This window comes from Staurois parvus, unplaced genomic scaffold (genome assembly GCF_062004578.1).
Source record: "Staurois parvus isolate SC_StPar_1 unplaced genomic scaffold, SC_StPar_1.0 ptg000109l, whole genome shotgun sequence".
NCBI classification, from domain to species: domain Eukaryota; kingdom Metazoa; phylum Chordata; class Amphibia; order Anura; family Ranidae; genus Staurois; species Staurois parvus.
This window is the reverse complement of record NW_028317905.1, coordinates 553,898-576,489: the sequence shown is the minus strand read 5'-3', so window position 1 is coordinate 576,489 and position 22,592 is coordinate 553,898. Positions and strand designations below refer to the sequence as shown.

Sequence of the window (22,592 nt, the reverse complement as noted above, 5' to 3'; positions counted from 1 at the left end):
GTTATCTCGGAAGTTAGTAGACATAGCCCTTTCAGCTTGGGTTCTTCTTCAGTTTCCATGAGTAAAATATTTATTTTGCAAATGCAGGATGGAAGGAAAGTACCATAACTGCCATAGGTGAACTATGCCATAAGGCAGGGGTGGGCAACTGTGGCCCTCCAGCTGTTGTAGAACTACAAGTTCCATGACACATTGCAAAACTGACAGTTACAAGCATGACTCCCAAAGGCAGAGGCATGATGGGACTTGTAGTTCACCAACAGCTGGAGGGCCACAGTTGCCCACCCCTGCCATAAGGTCAAACTACTGCTGATTCTTACTGATGTAGTTACTTTAAAACTTGAGTACAGTGTTTGACCAAGAGGTCCTCTAAACAATGTGAACTGTATAGCCAGTTGCAGTTTAGCAGACCATGGAAGCTCACTTGTCTTCTTAGACATGCCAAGCCTCCTAGATATCACCAGATTGTAGTTCGGGCTTGATATCTGCACTCACCAACCACTGTAATAGGTACAACTTGCTAGTATCGGGTTGGACCCTCTTTTGCCTTCAGAACTGCCTTAATTCTTTGTGGCATAGATTCAACAAGGTGTTGGAAACATTCCTCAGAGATTTCAGTTCATATTGACATGATAGCATCACACAGCTGCTGCAGATTTTCCGGCTGCACATCGATGATGCGAATCTCCCATTCCACCACATGCCAAAGGTGCTCGATTGGACTGAGATCTGGTGACTGTGGAGGCCATTGGAGTACAGTGAACTCATTGTCATGTTCAAGAAACCTCTTACATCAACAAGGCATTTTTGTCCACACAACTGCCGCTTACTGGATATTTTCCCTTTTTTGGACCATTCTCTGTAAATCCGAGAGATGGTTATGCATGTAAATCCCAGTAGATCAATAGTTTTTGAAATACTCAGACCAGCCCGTCTGGCACCAACAACCATACCATGTTTAAAGGCACTTAAATCCTCTTTCTTCCCAACTCTGATACTCGGTTTGAACTTCAGCAAGTTGTCTTCACCACATCTAGATGTCTAAATGCATTGAGTTGCTGCCATGTGGTTGGCTGATTAGCAATTTGTGTTACAAACTGTTAGGGATCCGGGTATGACCAGAAATATGTGGACTGACACAGGGAAGTAGCAGGCTTCAGGAACACAGGCGTAGTCAGGGCTGGAGAGATGGAATGGTCAGGCAGGCCGTTAGGTACTGTCAGGCACCGCCCGGCGGGATCTCTAGTACCCACAGACTGGGATTCCCCAGGGTGCGTAGTCTAAGCCCCAGTCTGCCTTTTCACCAGAGCCCCTGATGGTGGGGATGGACTTGGCACAGGATTGAGACCAGGCCGCGTCTCCTGAGTGCACCCAACTGTGGTAGAGGGGTCCACCGAGGGTATGTACCGTGGGAAAGCCTGACGTGAAGAGGCTGGCAGACCTGGTAACAGGGACAGATCCGTGCGGGATGGATGGATGGATCGTCTGGGTAGCGTCAGGTGTAGTCAGGCAGGCCAGGTCAGCAACGTGTGGGCAGCGAGGTACCGGAGGAGCAGGCAGAGAATAGTCAGGGCCACAAGCCGGGTTCAATAACTCACGGGCAGCGCGGTACAGAGGATCAGGCAGAAGGATGGTCAGGCAAGCCAGGGATCAAGCAGGAGAAGTCAGCAGAGGTTAGGATCAGGCAGGGTTGGCAACAAATCAGATAGTCAGCAGAACAGGAACACAGGATACCAGGTACAGGGGCTCATGGGACCAATACACCAAGGCACTGATCACAGGCCTGGTCATTCCTTAAATACACCTCCTGCAATCAGCCCCAGGTGTTGGCTGACTGCAGGAGTGAGCTTCTGGCTGCTGAGAGCACCCGCTGGTCAGCCCTGGTACTGCAGCCCACACGGCAGGTGAGTCCCATCCTGACACAAACCAATTGAACAGGTGTACCTAATAAAGAGGCTGGTGAGTGTACATTAGAGAAGATGTTACAGATGAAAAATAATTCCGAATGGTTATTAAAATTTCTTGTTATGCTGAGATGTCATGCGCTTAGTTCCAGTTGCACTATTTCAGCTAATTTGAGCTGTGCTTTTTTGTAGGAAAGGTTATACAAATTCCCCATCTTCTCTCGATGTAAGTCCAAATGAGAAGAGGAATCAGAGGATCGGTCAAGTTTCCAGAAGCGATTCAAAGGGGTAAGGCAGAGCAGGGAGCTTCATTCATTCTTTTACAGATTCTTAATTAAAGATTATAAGCGCTGACACCGACGGCTTTCATATGGTTGGCAATAGATTATTTGTTCTTTTTAAAATCAGCCACAGGACTGATCAATTAAAAAAAAAATGAACTGATTATCTCATCCACACAAGTTGCTACAGTACTGATTGGCGTAGTGGAGGAATCCTTGCTGTCAGAATAGCACAGAGGGATTCCTCCACTGTTAGAATACACCAATCAGCGCTTCAGGCTTTTGTTCCAACATTCAATAAAAGTCAGTTGACAGATCAACTTCTGTCAAGCTGATACGGGAATGAACGGATCAACATTCAGCAGGTCCCTGCTGAGCCATGGTGTGTATGATCAGCTTAAGCCGTATAAATTCCATGTCCTCTTATAGATGAGACACCCCAATAAAGCTTTAGAAACACAGGGGGAATAACTGACTCCTTGGCCTGTAGCTACATTGTCAGCATTCTTACATCTCTCAACTGGGGACAGACCCATACATATCAGCCTTCTACACCTGTCAATATCTGCCACCTAGATATGAACCATCCGTGTCCCTTACCATCATCTCAGCACAAACAACAGAACAACATAATCCAGGTTTTTTTTAATGTCCATTCAAAAACTTCTTAATCACTGATTTACAGTGTTTAAAACCTGCTGGCCATTGGTCATGGACTACTAGTGGGAATACCAATCTGTTCTTCTTTTGCTTGTGTTGTGCTTATCAGGTGGTAACCCTGATTGAATAACTGAAACATTGAAATTGCATTCTTTCCTGAAAATGTAACCAACAACTACATTCTATACCTGCCTTACAAATAACTCTGCATTGACCTGCCTTCATCACTAAAATCTGCATATTGGTCTCCATCAAAAACATCTCCACCCTAACTTCAGTCATAAACACAGCCATACTGGTCTCTGAAAGGATCTAGATAACCTCCATTTTGTTGATGTACGCCATTTTAAGTATTAAGTTAGGTTTTTACAGATATATTAGAAGTTTAATGAAACTGTTTCAGCTTGCACCAAAAAGTATAAACAATGATAAGAGGACCCTGACATTTTCTTTGTTCGGCTAATTCTCAGAAAGCTAGCAAAAACAGTTTATACCAAGAAATGTATATGTCATGTTTCATGTAGTCAGCTCATGATGGAAACTTACAAGTTACAGTTTTGAAACTCGCTCCCCCTCCCTTATTTTTTCTGTATCCCATATAATCTTAGTAATGTCTAATAAACTTTGAACATCTCTGAATATAAGCTGCCGTTATTTCCGTGTTCAAGGGGTGTTCCCAGAATTCTGCTGATAAACCAGGAATCTCTCCACAGACCGGGGGTCTCTGAGGGAATAAAGATAATCAATCCTTTCAGTCTCCATTCTAAAAACCTTTACACCAGTCTCCATCATAAACACCTGATGAAAACAGAGAAAAAATATCCATGCTGTGTCTTTAAGAATATGGCAGCTAACACAAATAGGTAGTATAACAAACAAACAAATGTGTAAACAATGATCTATTACATCAAAATGTGCCCAGTATGATCCATAAAAAATCAAAACCGGTAAATATCTTGAGAGAAACAGTCCACCACCTTTGACAGAAGTGAAAATTCTTCATAAAATGTGTTCAGAGGTCCACCACCGTCCCTTTGTGAATTTCAAACTCACTAGAAACATTGGCTGCCATTACAACAGCAAGAACGCCCATGTGTCATATCCACAAACAGCCAATGAAAATGAGATGCTGACAATTTATGCGGCAACATCCGCCTTTTGGTAGAACCAGGGCTACAATAAATAAAGCTTCCCAGGAGCCAAACAAATCTCCAATAGTGTAGTATTTATTAAAAGCAGATATAAAAATTCCAAGCAAGAAAAACAATGTATATAACTTACATATATAGCCGCTGCCGACCTGGGATTGCGCAGCGGCATGGCGTCAGCACTAGACACTCCTCCCCAGGGGAGTGTAAGCTATATACATTTTTTTTCTTGCTTGGAATTTGTATATCTGCTTTTAATAAATACTACACTATTGGAGATTTGTTTGGCTCCTGGGGAGATTTATTTACTATAGCCCTGGTTCTACCGCAAGACGAATGTTTACGCAACAATCGTCAGCATCTCATTCACATTGGTTGTTTGTGAATATGACACATGGGCATTCTTGCTGTTGTAATGGCTGCCAACGTTTCTGTTGAGTGGTGGACCTCTGAACATATTTTATGAAGAGTTTTCACTTCTGTCAGAGGTGGTGGACTGTTTCTCTCAAGATTTTCACCGGTTTTGATCATAAACACCTGCACACTGGTCCCATCATAAACATGTCCCCACCAGCCCTATTTCAAGCACTTCCACACCAGCCTTTAACATAAACTTCTCCTTGTACCTGCCATTATCATAAACATCAACACAGCGATCTTCACAAACAACCTCTATTATGAACATCTCCAATCTGACTTCCATCATAAACACCTCTAAAAAAGCTCCTAACACCCACTTAGTGGTTAACACGTCTGCCTTGCAGTAAATGGGTCATGGGTTTGATTCCCGACCATGGCGCCTCCTGCATGGAGTTTGCATGTTCTCTCTGTGCTTGCATGGGTTTCCTCCGGGTGCTCCGGTTTCCTCCCACACTCCAAATACATGCTGGTAGGTTAACTGGATCCTGTCTAAATTGTCCCTAGTATGTGTATGTGTATGTATGAATGTAAGTTAGGGACCTTAGATTGTACACCCCTTGAGGGTTAGGGACTGATGTGAATGTTCAATATATATGTAAAGCGCTGCGTAAATTGACGGCACTATATAAGTACCTGAAATAAATATATAACACCTAAATTACATCACCGATCTTGTCTCTAAATACCACCCAAACTGTACTCTCTGCTCCTCGCAAGACCTCCTACTCTATAGCTCCCTTGTCTCCTCCTCCCATGCTCATCTCCAGGATTTCTTCAGGGCTTCTCCCATCCTCTGGAACTCCCTACCCCAATCTATCAGACTATCGCCTACTCTGCTCACTTTTAGGCACACTCTGAAAACCCATCTCTTCACAGAAGCCTACCTCGACCCCAGCTAATACTGGAATCTTTTACTCTTCCAACCACTCCATCCCCCACAGCTAATTACCTTTTGTACCACTAGCCCCCCCCTCCTAGATCGTAAGCTCCAAGGAGCAGGGCCCTCTAATCCCTCTTGTAATGAACTGTATTGTTACTGTACTGTCTACCTCCATAATGTAAAGTGCTGAGCAAACTGTCGGCGCTATATAAGTCCTGTATAATAATAATAATGACACCCCTACAACGGCCTGCATTATAAACACCTCCCTGCCAACCTTAATTGTAACAACCTCTATGCCAGTCTCCTTCATAAACATGTTCACACTAACCTGTATCATAAAAAAAATCAGCCTTTAATAAGCACCGTCACACCCACCTCCATTATAAACACCTTCACACCAGCCTCCATTATCAACACTTCCACCCAGGTCTCCATTATTAACACCCCCCACCCAGGTCTTCATCATAAAAACCATTGCACTCTTTATATCTTATACCAACTTTGTCAGTCCACTTTCTGATTTTCTTGCTTGGTGGATCATAGATTCTTTTAATTTCTGTTTAAAAATATCTCCATGATATTCATCAAATTCATTCACATCCTTGGACTTATCACCTCATGATGGAAACATCAGTTCTTTGTGTTCTGTTTATGCCCCTCCAGTACTGAAAATTATTGTTTCTATATATTTGTAATGTTTGAACACTTCTGGCTGACTATGTTGTAATTTCTCCTACAGACTTAAACCGTACAGCTGTCTCTGGAAGCTTCAGGCTTTCTTCAGTGCTCCAATAGTGAAATTCTATTATAACGTTGTGTCATATGTTGGATTTTTGTGGCTTTTTGCATATGTTCTGATTGTTGATTTCCAAACCCATCCATCCTGGAGAGAATATATATTGTACATTTGGGTCTTCTCCATCTTTACCGAGGAGCTACGTCAGGTATTGTTAGATTATTGTATTGAATTTAGCACCAACAGTTTGCTCATCACTCTACAAAATAAGACGATACATTACACTTACAATACAATTTAGGAAATGAGGTTTAAAAGGGCCCTACTCTAGTGAGCTTACAATTTTAAAAAGAAAGAGCCTAGTTATATAAAAGAAAATAACTATCAGGGGAAAATGTGAAGGAGAAAGTATAGTTCAATTTTTAGGTTGAGGTGGGATAGGCTTCCCCAAAGAGGTGAGTTTTCAGGGATTATCTAAAGAGGGATAGATAGCTCAAGAGATTGGAATAGGAAGATCCAAAGCATGCAGGAGGCTCTGAATAAGTCTTGGAGGCAAGCATGAGTGAAGGTGATAGGAGAATTAAAGAGTAGGATTGAGTTGAATGCACCTCAGTTTGGTTTGCGGGAGTTTGTCAAACAACTCACAATTTTCAACATTAATCCCAAAACAATTGAAATCAATGGGAGCCAAATCTTTAAAATAATTTCTGGCTATTTTGAATACTAATAGGGAAGGGATTGTTGAACAAATTGCACAAATTGGCTAAAAAAGTAAAAACAATTCAGTTTTGCAGCCAACAGTAGGTAGCAGTACTTTTAATAAGACGTAAACCTAAGGTGAAACACTAAAATGCACAAATCCTTTAAAAACCTGCTTGGGGGATGTCTTAAACCTTCCTGTGAAGTGGCATATCTTTAGGATGTATACAATGTGCTACAGCAAAAGTGACATTTACAAGTAAAAAAATTGCCTGGTTGTTAGGATGCAGCTGCTGGCTTCCTAATACACAGGAGCCCTGCATGGGAAGCTGCCACATCTAGCAATGGTAGTAATACAACCCTAAATGTGACTTCCTGCTGCAGCTGAAGTTTGGTTTAGAGGGCGGATGGGTAAAGCAAATTCAAACCAAATCCTACTTTAGTCCAAACCTGATGCTCATCCCTACTAAAAAGCAAGAAGCCTTTGGAAGAAAGCAGAGAACAATTGCTTGATATTTTGAGATACGTTTGATTATGTAGTTTGGGGCAGAGTTGTGGATTGCTTTGTAGGTTGTTAGCATTTTTTAGCAGTTTTATTTGTTGGGTAAGTGGAAGCCAGTGAAGGGATTGGCAGAGAGGGGTGGAACAGTGGATGAGCCTGGCAGCAGTATACATGATGGATTGAAGGGGGCTAGCCTGTAAAAGCAGGCCAATTCTATTAGTCTAGGTAAGAGATAAGGGAGTAAAAGGGTATCAAAGGCAGCAAAGATTTGGACAATGATTGGATGTGGGGCTTGAAGGGGAGGAAATAGTCCAGGATTGCACCTAGCACCCTGGCATGGGGGGGGGGGGGGGGAACATATGATTGTGCTATTGATCTTGAGGGAAAAGGCAGGAGAGGGGGCTCGGAGGAATATTATGAACTCAGTTTTAAAAAAAAATTTGAGTTTGAGGATGTGGTGTGTCCTCACCAGGGGCGGACTGACCATTTGGAAACTCGGGCACTGCCCGAGGGCCCGGGGTCAGTAGGGGGCCCCATGAGATGCCCCTGGTACCTTTTTCATAGGCTTTTTTGAGTTTGAGCAAGGACACAGGGGCCCCATAATCCCTTATTGCCTGGGGGCCCCATGAGTTGTCAGTCCGCCCCTGGTCCTCACACTAAAATGTCAGTTAGTAAATTAGTAATGCCCAAGGAAACTGAAGGAGTGAGTTGAGAGATAGATTTGGGTGTTGTAAGAGTAGAAATTCGCAATATTCCCATCGCTCACTTTCCTGAAATGGGCTGGAAGCTAAACAGGTGCTGTGGCAACAACCAGCTGGGAACTGGTAACATCACAGGTCAATATTTATATTCACGGGAACACCAAGGATAGTACACTTTAGTAATGTCCAAACACTTTTATTCAAAGAGATCACATCACAGCAAGAAAGTGCAAAGTATCAGGGGCAATGCTGGACCTCTTTGTCAGGCATGTGATATCTTTGAGTAAAAGCTTCATCCAATGAAGGGAGGAGGCGTAGATAGAGAATAGAAGGGGTTGGAGGACTCCTTGGAGAACCTGTATGGAAAGTGGAAAAGGAGAGGAAGAGATTAAATTGTTGGTGATTTTGAGCACTTAGATAGGTAGGAGGAAACCCAAGAGAGAGCAGAATATTGGAAACAGAGTTTTTTGAGGAGGAACAGATGGTTAAATGTATCAAAGGCAGCAGAAAGGTCTAATGACATGATTATGGAGCAGTGGTTATTGGTTGTAGCAGTTAGCAAATTAAGAAGGTTTTTATCAGTGAGGCAGCATTTCCGATTAGGCATTTTAGAAGTTTGGAAAAAGGAGTTGAGTCTTAAGGTGTTTAGACTATTAAGGTCGAGCAAGGGCTATTTAAGTATGGGGTAAACAGTGCATGTTTAAAAGAAGAAGTAGAAGATGTCCAAAGTGAGGGAGAGACTGAAGAGAGCCTAGAATAAAGAAAGAAGGTCACCAGAGCAGTTCTGAGGGGAGACAATTCAAGGGGCAGATGGCTAGGTGAACATCAGTGAAAGGTTTAGCAACCTCAGCTGTAGTAAGATGGTCAAAAGGGCAAAATGGTAAATTTGGTGGTAGACATAGTATGTTAAGTGGGGGAGAAATCTGTACATACAGTGTATACCCCATTAAACACAGTCAATGTTTACTGTGGGTGCAGATGTGTCTGTGAAAGGTCTGTTGTGTCCATCAGCACAATTCATGACTGGGTGCTTCTCAGTACAGAAAGGTTTATGAGTTGAGTATAGATATTTCTCCCTTCCCATCATTTTAACTCCTCACCCCTTACCAAGTAAGAAATACTACAGTCATCTCTATCCATGTGTAGTCTAGTCCAGTGACGTCCAATTTAACAGGGCCCAAGGGCCACATTTATATCCACAAGTGTAGTTTATTTTCTATGCAATCTATAGTAAAATAAGTAAAAAAAAAAACCCCTTGAGGACCAGCGACATACGTTGCTTGACTTCAAACAGTTTTACCGGGATGATGCCTTCAATCATTTTTCCCACTGGAGGACTCGAATGACCAGCCAAACAAAGTTTGGATTAGCTTTGATCGGTTCCCAGGTATAATAATCCGGAAGTGATATCAAGTCACTCGGCAGTAAAGAAATTAAAGCATTCAAAAACACAGATTTTGGTGTTTTGATAGCTTTTAAGTGCAGAGGAGGGATTTGGGGACCCTAGATCCCTCCATAAAGAATACCTGTCATGTGCCTATTGCTGTCAAAAGATGTTTACATGCGTCAGTCCCGCACACACACAAACACTGATCATCCCACACATGTGATAAATGCTGGTGTGGTGTTGGACAGTGCCATCATCCCCCAAATAGGTAGAAAACATGAAAGCCCTCCTCTTATATTGGGACTTTGGAGTACATAAAGTACCAAAACAAGAATGCCAATGTCACATGAATGGATAACAAGGCATTTATAATACTCTGTACCAGGGGTGGACTGACAACTCATGGGGCCCCCGGGCAATAGGGGATCATGGGGCCCCTGTGTCCTTGCCCAAACTCAAAAAAGCCTATGAAAAAGGTACCAGGGGCATCTCATGGGGCCCCCTACTGACCCCGGGCCCTCGGGTAGTGCCCGGGTTTCCAAATGGTCAGTCCGCCCCTGCACTGTACAATAACGTTTGTTTTACTATTTTACAAGTTTTGTGTAACATGCCTCAAAAGTCCCAATCTAAGAGGGAGGATTTCCTGTGTCCCACACATGTGGGGTATCTCTGCGAATGTCAAATCATGGCCAATAATTCGAATATCAGATCTCTGTAAATCTAAAGTGGTAACCTGTAAATGCTTTTAAAACGTCAACTTTGGATAGTAAAATTTACATTGTTTGTTGCCATTGCAGGGGCGTGTGACATGTTTGGTATCTATTTACTTGGTGTAATATCATCTTATATATTTCCCAAAAACATTGGGTTATCTATTGTGTTTTTTTTCATTAAAATTGAACAAAGTATATTTTTGCCCAAAAAAATTGAGCTTGAAAAACCGCTGCACAAATACCAAGTGACATGAAAAGTGAAAAAGCCACCATTTTATTCTCTAGGACCTCTGCTTTAAAATATATATATATATGATGTCTGGGGGTTCTAAGTAGTTTTTTAACAAAATATATTGATTTTTATATGTGAACAAAGGTGTCAAAAAAAAAATAGTGGCCTGGATGTCAAATGGTTAATCAGTGTAAGTTTTAAAACAACCATTGTCACAGTGCATGAAAAGTATACATTTTATTCTATCATTGTACCTTTTATAATGACACTAAAATTATGATTATTGTGCAATGCAGATAATTATTGACAAATTAAATAAAGGTGTTTTTTTTTCAATTTTGCACATTTTTAAAAATGACCCTTAAAAATAAACAAACAATATGTGTGAAAATAAAAAAAGGTTTAAATTTTATGAAAAATATAACAATGAAGAAAAAAATGATAATAACAGCTGTAGCACTACTCCCTTAGGAGTTGCAGAAGTTTGGGGCCCGCTATAGTCCTGCACAGCAAACCAATATTTCCACAACGACTTGCATCCAGGAGTCAGAAATCAGTCCTTGAGCTTGTTATTCATATTTTATTAATGGGATATCAACTTGGATGGGGAAAGGGGTATATGGGGGCCCAATTGAACTGATGAACTGAAGACACCTTCCTGGAACTATTTACAAGTCTACTGCAACACAATCTCTGTTGAAGAGCTAGCCAGCACTTCTCCAGACTCCAAATATTCCTCGATCTGACTGCCTGAAAGAAATCCCTGGACATGGGATCCAGTCCTGCCACTTTAAAAGAAAGACAGCCCCAGCAGGTTGCTAATCTGGTTTCCCACCGGAGTGCTCCTTACACTGTCTGGCCCAGAAGGGTGTAGATTTACTCACTTGTACCTCTCCTTTTCTGCTGTAGATTCGTTGGTTGCTACCAGGCCTTCTAGCTGGGCTGCTGCTTCTCTGCTGCTCAGGTGGTCCTCTCTCAGGGGGCCGGTGAGGGTGCAAGCTTTCTTCCTGTCCAGCTCCTCCACCTGTAGGTGAGCCCCTCTCCCGTCTGGCCCCCCTCTCAGGCTCTTACACTTCAACCTACTTCTCCATTTCAACTTGAACTCTCCTCCAACTCTCCCTTGCTACTGGGCAGGCTCTCTCATATTCAAGGGCTTCTCTGACCACTTGACAAGTCTCCTGTTGGGGATTGGTCAGAGTCCCTTGTATATGCAGATCAACCACTCCTTACATCTGCCCGCTGCTTCTAGAACTCTCTCCAGAGTCCCAGGGCATGGGGAAGACTCAGAGAGCTGATTCTGTAGAGCCTTCCAGCCCTGACCAAAATTTGACCCCTCTGACTATTGCATCTGGGCTGCTATCCAACCTCTAACTGAAAATTAGATTCTAGTTCCCCCTAGCTACCAAGAAGGGTGGTACACAGCTAAAGGGATAATGGAGATAATCAGGGTTATGTGACAATTAAATGTAAATATATCTCAGTGCAACCAATATAATAATAAACAAAAAAGTCCTTCCAATATGAATAGATAATAGCAATCACAGCAAATCGTGTTTAGTCCCACAAAGTGCTCTGGAATCCGGTGTGCAATCCATCACCACTATACACTCACCAGAGGGCTACTTGTTAGGTAGCAAATATAACAAGGGGTCTGTGTTATACACTCTCCAACAACTCTAATGGTCCAGTTTTATCCTGAAAGAAGATGCTCACCAAACAGAGCCTGGAGAACGATATATAGTGCAGTATACATAAAAGCATTCCACATGGAGAACAATCAAACCATTATATATGCCACATACCAAGATGGCCACCGTTCTGAAACATGGAGTCAGAGGTGTGACCTCAGCACGTAGGCTCCACCCAACGTGTTTCGTGCACATGCATGTCCTCAGGGGTATGCCCATGAATGTCTGCACAATACTTTTAAATAAAATACTACACTCTATATCATTCTCCTTACAAAATAAGGGGGATTCCTCTCTCAGACAGTCGTCATCAGAACTAGTATAGGATTTCCCCTCCATTTCGGTGGCAACACACAATTTTGGATAATCTCTCATCCTCAGTCCTGGTGAAAATGGTCACCAGAATAAATAGAGGGAAATATATTTGCATCAATACTTCACATCATGTGTGCTGCAAACACAGTTTACATATGCGTGCATGACTTATACATGCGTTTGCTTCTGCGAGCGAGCACAGAGGGATAGATGGCTTTAATTTTTTTTTTCTTATTTTTTTGATTTTCACACTTTTCCTTTAATTTTTTTTTATCACTTTTTATTTCTATTACAAGGAATGCAAACATCCATTGTAGTAGAATTAAGGGATGGCAGGTCCTCTTTATAGAGAGGTCTGGGATCTATAAGACCCAAAATCTCTCCTCTAACTTTGAAATAAAAAAATCAAAAGAAAATAAGATCTTTTGCTTAAAATAAATAAATAGTTTATTTCCTCTCTGGACCGGACGTGATGTCACAACGTCGCTCCAATCCTCCAAGAGGTGGTCAGAGATGATCTGGTCTCTGTTCACCTCTATGGCCAGCTGCGCAAACTATTGGATTGTTTCCTGGGCTCTCTGATAAATGCGGGAAGCTGGTGAAACACCGGCGAGCAGAGGGGAAGGACTTCTGAAAGCGATTCAGACCCAAGCTGGCTACTACAACCAGGGGCGGACTGACAAGTCATGGGGCCCCCGGGCAATAGGGGATCATGGTGCCCCTGTGTCCTTGCCCAAACTCAAAAAAGCCTATGAAAAAGGTACCAGGGGCATCTCATGGGGCCCCCTACTGACCCCGGGCCCTCGGGCAGTGCCCGAGTTTCCAAACGGTCAGTCCACCCCTGACTACAACACTTCCCAGGTATTATATTGTCAGTAACAAGGCTTTTCAATGGCATTTATATTATGCTGAGCAATATTTGAAGCAGCTCACAAATATTTGATTGCATGGTATCCATTGCAGTCCCAATAATATGGCATAACATCCTGAGGCTGGTCCTTAATAAGGCCTCATGATGTTTCTCCTAGATGGGGGGGGGGGGTGCCAACACTCTCCCTCTACATGGCTGTTCTCTGCACATGGACTTCTCCACCAATAGGCCCCCTTATATAAAATCGGAGCAGGGCTACAATGGAACCCATGCCCTGAGAGGCAGGAATTTGAAATTAAAGGGAAAACCCCTTACAATAGTGGATGGAGCCAAACATTTACTATAATTACATGCAATGAAATACAAATTCAATTATTTTTGCTTGCACATGATTGGATGGCGGAAGCTAAAGAAAAAATTTTCTTATGAAGTAAAAATTCCTTTGCAAAGTGAACAGCGCTTTTTGAATTTAATAAATCAACCCCATGGTATATCTAGAAATGGTGTTTTTTTTTTATCTTCTCGTCAATCGTTTGCTGATCTGTATATATCTTAGAACACATTCTAATTCTTTGACTGCCCTGTCTTCTTCCTTCCAGCTGTTTTATGACCCGGAACATCGTGGTTATGGGAAGAGTGCTGTTAAGTATATTACAGAGTTTTGGAACCAGGTGGATTCCATGGCTTTGGCCTTATTCACTGTTGGGCTGATATGCAGGTGAGGCATCTAGCAATAGCCCTCACTGTGATTTTAGAAAAGCAAACTTCTATTTAAGCAGTGTCTAAATAAAAAGGATGCACCAACTTTTTAAATGAGTGCCTTTCATATCATATTCCTCATCTGACAGGAGAAGCTTGCTTTTGTCCATTTTGCAGTGCTTTTCGCAGATCATTTTGCGTTTTTCTACACGCGTTGCTGATGTGTTTTTACCTCGTTTTATTCAGCTCTGTTTTTTTTGTTAAATTGGATATTTTTCTTTTCTGGCCAGAATAAAAATGCTAAACTTGGCAAAAATGCACTACCATGCATTTCAGCAGACTCTCCATTGAACTCTATTGTAGCAAAAACACTGTTTTTTGCTTTTAAAAAAAGTCTCTGACCCTTTCCAAAAACACAGGAGCTCAAAAAAGCAGAGATACGAACATGTTCCATAGAAAACCATGTAGTCTAGGTTCACACCTATGCAGGTTGCATTTGAGGTGTTTCTGAATTGCGTTTTGCGTTTTTGATGCATTTTGCCTTTTGTTTCTTTTTTTCATTTTTAAAAAAATTTCTTGTTGCTAGGCAGATTTTAAAAGCCAAACGCATCAAAAACGTGGCAAAAATGCTTTTCTGCAGTGTTCCCATTGAAGTCTATAAAACCAAATATTCAGTAGAGAAGATGGGACTTTCAGGGTGCATGAGCATGAATACCAAACATATTAAAAAGTTATATACCTTTAATTTCGTATTTTTTTAAAAAAACAAAAAAAGGAAAAAATACAGAAACATAAAAACTATTTCTGTACTAAGAGTGGAACTGAGATTCAAACTTGATTATAAAATTTTTAGTTACTCCAGGGGCAGACTGTTTTTCTACACGCGTTTCTGATGTGTTTTTACCTCGTTTTATTTCAGCTCTTTTTTTTGTTAAATTTTAATTTTTTGGTTTTTGGCCAGAATAAAAATGCAAAACTTGGTAAAAATGCACTACCATGCATTTCAGCAGACTCTCCATTGAACTCTATTGTAGCAAAAACACTGTTTTTTGCTTTTAAAAAAAGTCTCTGACCCTTTCCAAAAACACAGGAGCTCAAAAAAGCAGAGATGCGAACATGTTCCATAGAAAACCATGTAGTCTAGGTTCACACCTATGCAGGTTGCGTTTGAGGTGTTTCTGAATTGTGTTTTGCATTTTTGATGCGTTTTGCCTTTTGTTTCTTTTTTTCATTTTTAAACAATTTAGTACTGTCCATGATACTTTTTTTATTTGCACTAAAATACAATTTTGAGGACAAGCTTTTGAGGTATGTCCCCTTCTTCAAGGTCCAAGCAATACTATACAAATCACAAAGTTTTAGCAGAATGTTAGAAGAGATGAAAAAAAAAAGAGGCTAGAGATAAGACACAGCAAAAGCAACAACCCATCATAAGAGGATGGAACTCTGAAAGAAATATTCCAGCAACCCCCAATACTGGCCTTCAGACAACCCCCCAATACTAGCCTTCAGACAACCCCCCAATACTGGCCTTCAGACAACCCCCAATACTGGCCTTCAGACAACCCCCCAATACTAGCCTTCAGACAACCCCCCAATACTGGCCTTCAGACAACCCCCAATACTGGCCTTCAGACAACCCCCCAATACTGGCCTTCAGACAATCCCCCAATACTGGCCTTCAGATAACCCCCAATACTGGCCTTCAGACAACCCCCCAACCTCAGAAATAAACTAATCAGTAGGAAGCTTCCTTCTGATGATGATGTCACAAATAATGGAAGCAAACCCTGCAATAAGAAACGCTGCAAACTGTGCAGCCAAATCAATCCATCAAAAAGTGTCAGACACTCAAAAGAGATCTTCAATATCTCCGGATCATACAGCTGCACCTCCAGTAATGTTGTGTACCTTATCCAGTGTAGAAAATGTAGCAAAGGATCTTATGTTGGCGAAACAGGACAGAAGTTACAAACAAGGATGAATTTGCACAGACATACCATCAAGGAACATGAAGATGACTTTTGCACACCTGTAGGACACCATTTCACACAACCAGGCCACACAATGGGAGACCTCAATGTTTTAGTTCTTAAAGGAAATTTCAAATCCATTCAGGAAAGAAAAACGTTTGCACTAAGAATGATAATTCTATTTGACACAAGAGATAACGGCCTTAACTTGGACCTGGGATTCCTCAATCATTATCCAACAGTATTATGACTATCAGCTCAAGCATGACTCCCTCTGTGTGAGTGTTGTCTTCCCCCCCCCTTTGCTTTTGCTGTGTCTTATCTCTAGCCTCCTTTTTTTTTTTCATCTCTTCTAACATTCTGCTACAACTTTGTGATCAGTACTGCCTGGACCTTGAAGAAGGGGACACTCCCCGAAAGCTTGTCCTCAAAATTGTATGTTAGTGCAAATTAAAAAAGTAACATGGACAGTACTCAGTTGTTTCTGTCACAAATGCACTAATACGGCTACAATCACTTCAAGTAAAATCGTTTCATTTTGAAAAAAATTTCTTGTTGCTAGGCAGATTTTAAAAGCCAAACGCATCAAAAATGTGGCAAAAACGCAATACACGCTTTTCTGCAGCGTTCCCATTGAAGTCTATAAAACCAAATATTCAGTAGAGAAGATGGGCCTTTCAGGGTGCATGAGCATGAATATCAAACATATTAAAAAGTTTTATAATTTTTATTTCATATTTTTATAAAAAAACAAAAAAAGGAAAACATACAGAAACATAAAAACAATTTCAGTACTAAGAGTGGAACTGAGATTCAAACTTGATTATATAATTGTAGTTACTCCCTACATGTTTCGCCCTCACGGGCTTCTTCAGAGGAGATTTTTGAACAGATTTCAACCGCCGAGGCAGTCTAAAGGTATTTCAAAAGAAAATTATACAATTACCAAACAACTTTAATATATCCAATACAAAGTATTTAATCAAATATAGTTATGGGACTCAATGGCTCACCTTGGATGTGAAAGCTCACAGAGCTAAGAGGAAATAACCTAACAAAGATCTTAATTGGCCTACACGTCCAAAACAGTTGTAGAGGATATAATGGGCATCAAATATCATCTAGGCATAATAGGATAGACATAAAAAAAGAAGTTAATTAAATTTAACAGAAGATATGAGGAAGAGATCATAATTCATTAGGTTGAGGTTGGCTTTGGGCAATTTTACCTGTTAAATGGTTTAGAAGGATATATAGGTATAACCTAACATTAGGTTGAGGTTGATTTTGGGCAATATTACCTGGTAAATGTTTGAGAAGGATATATAGGTATAACTTGATCTATACGTCCACAAGCATCTAATTGATCAAAAACGCAACGTTTTTGTTCAAAGAAGTCCCTGACCCTTTCCAAAAAATGGGTGAAAACGTGGAGATGTGAACCTGTCCCATAGGAAATCATGTTAAATGGACTGTACTGCATTTCTGCAAAATGCTGCAGAAAACGCTTAGGTGTGAACTTAGGGAAAAATAGACTGTAGTGCGTTTCTGCAAAAAGTACTAAAAAACGCATTGGTGTGAACGGAGCCTTAGAAATGGAATGGACTGCCATGAAAAAAGTTAATTACCGGATGTCATTCTTCATGAATCTGATTTGTTGAAACAGGTGCCAGCCAATCTTTTACCTTTTTTTTTCTTCACAATAAATCCTGATTGGATGGTTTGAACTGAAAGCTTCATGCTTTTATTCAGTTCTCAAAAAACACTCCAAATGAAACCTGGATTGCTTGCTATAAGCAAGGCGGGAACATGTTGATTTTTATGTTTCATATAAATGAAGTCCTGGGAGCACAGCCGTAAATTTGATCAAATAAAGATGGTACAATATTTCAGACTTCTAATGGCCCTCTCTTTGTGTCTAGATTGGTTCGGACAGACACAGTCTATCTGGGTCGGGTGTTCCTGTCTCTAGACTACATGATATTCTGCATCCGCCTCATGTACATGTTCACTGTCAGCAGAGTTCTGGGTCCTAAGATCATCATCCTCCGCAGAATGGTAAGACCGTGATCTAGAACAGGTTGTAAACAGCTAACTATTTTTTTCTGAAGGATAATTTATCATCCTACAGTTACCCCAGGTTCACATATATGCGGCCATGTGGGTCGCGTTTTGCGTGGGCACAAGAGCCCATTCTTTTGAATGGACTCCCGTGCCCAGGACACGCAGAGAAGAAGTCCCTGAACTTCTTCCGAAAACGCAGCCCACACAGGAACCTCGGTTCCCAGTACGATTGTGTTTTCCAGTGCGGGCGGCGTGCCATTATTATTATTATTATACAGTATTTACAAAGCGCCAATAGTTCACTCAGCGCTGTACATTACAAAGGGGGACAGAACATGTGACAGAACAATAACAATACAATGCAAAACATGAGGGGATCGAGGGCCCTGCTCTTTCGAGCTTACAATCTAGGAGGGAGGGGATGGTGGCACAGGAGGAGATAGCTGTGGGGGATGGAGTGGTAGGAAGAGTGGAGGAGGTCAGCAAGTTAGCAGGGGGTGGGGTAGGCTTCCCTGAAGAGATGGGTTTTCAGGGTGCGACTAAAGGAGAGGAGAGTAGGTGATAATCTGATGGTTTGGGCCAGGGAGTTCCAGAGGATGGGTGACACCCTGGAAAAGTCCTGGAGGCGGGTATGGGAGGAGGAACTAATGGAACTAATGGCACCTGCCTGCGGGTCTGCATTTCTCTGTGCGGGTGGTGTTGCACGGATTTTCCTATGTATTCGCAGCGGCACCACCCGCACATATGTGAACCTAGCCTTATGGTATATGTTAAATCTTTGTGAACACCTGACCATTACACCTATATGAGCTTGTTGGACAGCCTGTTCCAAAGTCATGAGCATTAAATTGGGTTCCTCCTCATTCCTCTTTGCAGTTATAACAGCCTCCACTCTTTTGGAAGGCTTTTCAAAAGATTTGAGTTGTGTTATCCAAACAATATTTTGTGAGGTCAGGTACTGATGTTGGGTCAGACTACCTTGCTCCCAGTCAGTATTCCAGCCTACCCCAAAATGTGTTCTGTAGGGCTGAAGTCAGAGTTTTATTCAGACCTCTTTAATTCTTCCCCATCACACTCATCAAGTCATGGGGATAATTTACTAAAACTGGAGAGTGGAAAATCTGTTGCAGCTGTCCATGGTAGCCAATCAATTTCTAACTCTCCTAGATTGTAAGCTCGAAAGAGCAGGGCCCTCGAACCCCTCGTGTATTGTATTGTTTCGTATTCTGTCCCCCACTATAATGTACATCGCTGAGCAAACCTTTTGGCGCTATATAAATACTGTATAATAATAATAATAACTTCAGCTTGTTCAATTAAGCTTTGACCAAAAAAACAAAAACAAAACTGGAATCTGATTGGTTTCTCTGCAGAGCTGCACCAAATTTTGAACGCTCCATTTTTAGTAAATCAACCCCCATGTCTTTTTATAAAGCTGGCTATGTGCACAGGGGTACAGTCAGTGGCGTCCCGAGGCAGGTGCAGGGGGTGCGCGCCGCACAGGGTGACACCTACTACACGGGGTGACACCTACCACACGGGGTGACACCATTTACTTTCCATCATGACTGTACCCAGGGGTGTCCCTAGGGTTGGTGTCACCCGGTGCGATAAAACTTGGTGACACCCCCTCCGATGATCCCCGCAGAATGGATCGAATCTGCGAATCCATCCTGCGTGGATCATCAGCTTTCTTTACAACTTACCTTTTCGTGGAGCGGGTTCGGTGTCACCCCGTATAGGTTGCATGCCGCGATCCCCGCAGGATGGTTCGGATCTGCGGATTTGGGAGCATAATGGATCGGAATCCAATCCATTATGCTCAATCCGCAGATTCGATCCATTCTACGGGGATCGTCGGAAGGGGTGTCACCAAGTGTTATTGCACCGGGTGACACCAACCCTAGGGACGCCCCTGGGTACAGTCATGATGGAAAGTAAATGGAACGTCTCCAAACTGCTGCAACAACATTGGAAGTGCAGCATTGTCTAAAAAGTGTGTATGTTGTATCATTAACAGCATCTTTCACTGGAAATCCATAAACTCAGTGATTCAGAGGTAATTATGGTTATGTAGTAGGTATGATGGTCAGGAGTTCACAAATCTTTGGCCATACAGTATATTAAACAATCACTTAATGTAATACAATCGAGTACTAAGTCAAAATAAACATCAGCTATCATTTTAAGATCTTTAATCTTTCACCTCATCCAGGTTAAAGACATCTTCTTCTTCCTCTTCCTCCTGGCTATTTGGATTGTTTCGTATGGCGTGGCAAAGCAGGCGATTCTTACTACCAATGAAGAAAGGTTGGGCTGGATTTTACGGAATGTGATCTATGATCCCTACCTCACCCTCTTTGGTGAAATCCCATCTGATATAGACAGTAAGTTAGCTGGTGCTTCTTGTGGTGAGTTGATGGCAAGATGATTGAAGGTCTATATGATGGGGTATATATAACCACCTTGTTTTTCAGGTTTAAATTTTGATCCAACACAATGTTCAGAAAATGGTACCGACCCAACCATGCCTAAATGTGTTGTCAATGATGGAACCAATGCTCTCTTCCCAGAGTGGCTGACCATAATTCTCATGTGCCTATATCTCCTCATGGCCAATGTCCTTCTGCTCAATCTACTTATTGCCATATTCAGGTAAGAAGAGGAATGACAGCTCACTTATAACAATTGCTGAAGTACACTGTATAGCGCAGCCACATTCTGCAGGTGGAACCACCACTTGCCCGCCGCCCTACTGTGTACTGCTACAGGGTGTCAGGACTGCACAAAACCACGTATGTATACGTGATTTTGCATATTACATGAAGATAAAAAAATCTTCACCCTTTAGAACCACTTTAAGAACTTTATTTTTATTAACATTTATGGTACTGTGGCATTGTTGAAGACTTTATTTTGTATTCTATTTTTCTGTACATTTCTTGCAGCACATTTTATAAAATCTGTCAAAAATCATTAGGCCTTATTTCTAAATGCTATAAATGATCCATTCTTAACCAGGGTTCCTCCAGAGGTTGCTGGGGGTTCCTTGAACTGTAGCTGATTGACCTCCCATCTGCTGGTGCCTGCATGATTCTGAGGCCAAAGCCACTTGGCAGATAATTTAGCTGGAATTTCATCACTGCAGGGGGTCCAATTTTTCCACTGACCATCAATGTAAAAGGCATTTTTCCCACAAACCAACAATGAATTTATTTTAGTAGAGCTTCCCCAAGACCTGGAAATAATTTCACAGGTTCTTTTGGGTTAAAAATATTGAGAAAGGCTGCTCACAATAATATTTAGAGGAATCCCTGCTCTTTGAACAAGTGCTACTATATTGTAAATCTCTTGCATATCCCCGTGTGGTATGGCAGCATGTATTAGAGAAGTGTCTTAAAGTCAGAATTGGCACACCACGGCATACTGTAAATGCAGCATGTTTCTGTTAAAACACATGGTGGCAGATACTGATTGTGTAGGGGTTAGTCGACGTCTGTAACCATCACTTTCAGTCTATTGGCACTTAAATCATAGTCCCATGGGTCGGAACAGAGTGAGGTTGAGAGTGCCATCATCACATACTGGTGACAGCAGCAGGTTAGTGACTATGGTCACATATCCGTGGCAGTGGCTGAGATCTCAAAACTGACTTCCATCACATCATCCACTGTGCAAAAGATGGAAAAATTGAGGGCCTCATACTCTACCTAAAAAGTACCACTTTTTTTTTGTTTTCCACAAAAAGTCACTAAAAATATCTAAGCCTGAACACTGCACTCTGTACACAGTGCACCCCTAAACTCTGCACTCTGTACACAGTGCACCCCTAAACTCTGCACTCTGTACACAGCGCACCCCTAAACTCTGCACTCTGTACACAGCGCACCCCTAAACTCTGCACTCTGTATACAGCACACCCCTAAACTCTGTACACAGTGCACCCCTAAACTCTGCACTCTGTACACAGCGCACCCCTAAACTCTGCACTCTGTACACAGTGCACCCCTAAACTCTGCACTCTGTACACAGTGCACCCCTAAACTCTGCACTCTGTACACAGGTCACTTCTGAACTCTGTACTCTGTACACAGCGCACTCCTGAACACTGCACTTTGTACACAGCGCACTCCTGAACTCTGAACTCTGTACACAGCGCACTCCTGAACTCTGCACTCTGTACACAGCGCACTCCTGACCTCTGCACTCTGTACACAGCGCACTCCTGACCTCTGCACTCTGTACACAGCGCACTCCTGACCTCTGCACTCTGTACACAGCGCACTCCTGACCTCTGCACTCTGTACACAGCACACTCCTGACCTCTGCACTCTGTACACAGCACACTCCTAAACTCTGCACTCTGTACACAGCGCACTCCTGAACTCTGCACTCTGTGCACAGCACACTCCTAAACTCTGCACTCTGTACACAGCACACTCCTGAACTCTGCACTCTGTACACAGCACACTCCTGAACTCTGCACTCTGTACACAGCACACTCCTGAACTCTGCACTCTGTACACAGCACACTCCTGAACTCTGCACTCTGTACACAGCACACTCCTTTACACAGCACACTCCTGAACTCTGCACTCTGTACACAGGTCACTTCTGAACTCTGTACTCTGTACACAGCGCACTCCTGAACTCTGCACTTTGTACACAGCGCACTCCTGAACTCTGAACTCTGTACACAGCGCACTCCTGACCTCT

General features: G+C 42.2%; 1 protein-coding gene across 4 annotated transcripts in view; it reads left to right on the top strand.

The window, feature by feature from the left end:
• Positions 1-22,592, top strand: part of LOC149467463 (transient receptor potential cation channel subfamily M member 2-like) — a 249,266-nt gene that overhangs the window by 161,796 nt on the left and 64,878 nt on the right. For 3 of the 4 annotated variants that reach the window (XR_016311927.1, XM_089671619.1, XM_089671620.1), the window contains exons 17-22: positions 2,097-2,192; positions 6,036-6,240; positions 13,740-13,858; positions 17,735-17,870; positions 20,092-20,263; positions 20,354-20,531. Coding sequence is in view for 3 of the 4 variants with exons in the window: in XM_089671619.1 (XP_089527745.1) it covers positions 2,097-2,192; positions 6,036-6,240; positions 13,740-13,858; positions 17,735-17,870; positions 20,092-20,263; positions 20,354-20,531 (906 nt within the window). In the remaining variant the exon portion in view is untranslated. The remainder of the gene's footprint in view (positions 1-2,096; positions 2,193-6,035; positions 6,241-13,739; positions 13,859-17,734; positions 17,871-20,091; positions 20,264-20,353; positions 20,532-22,592) is intronic. The other variant, XM_089671622.1, reaches the window with a different exon arrangement.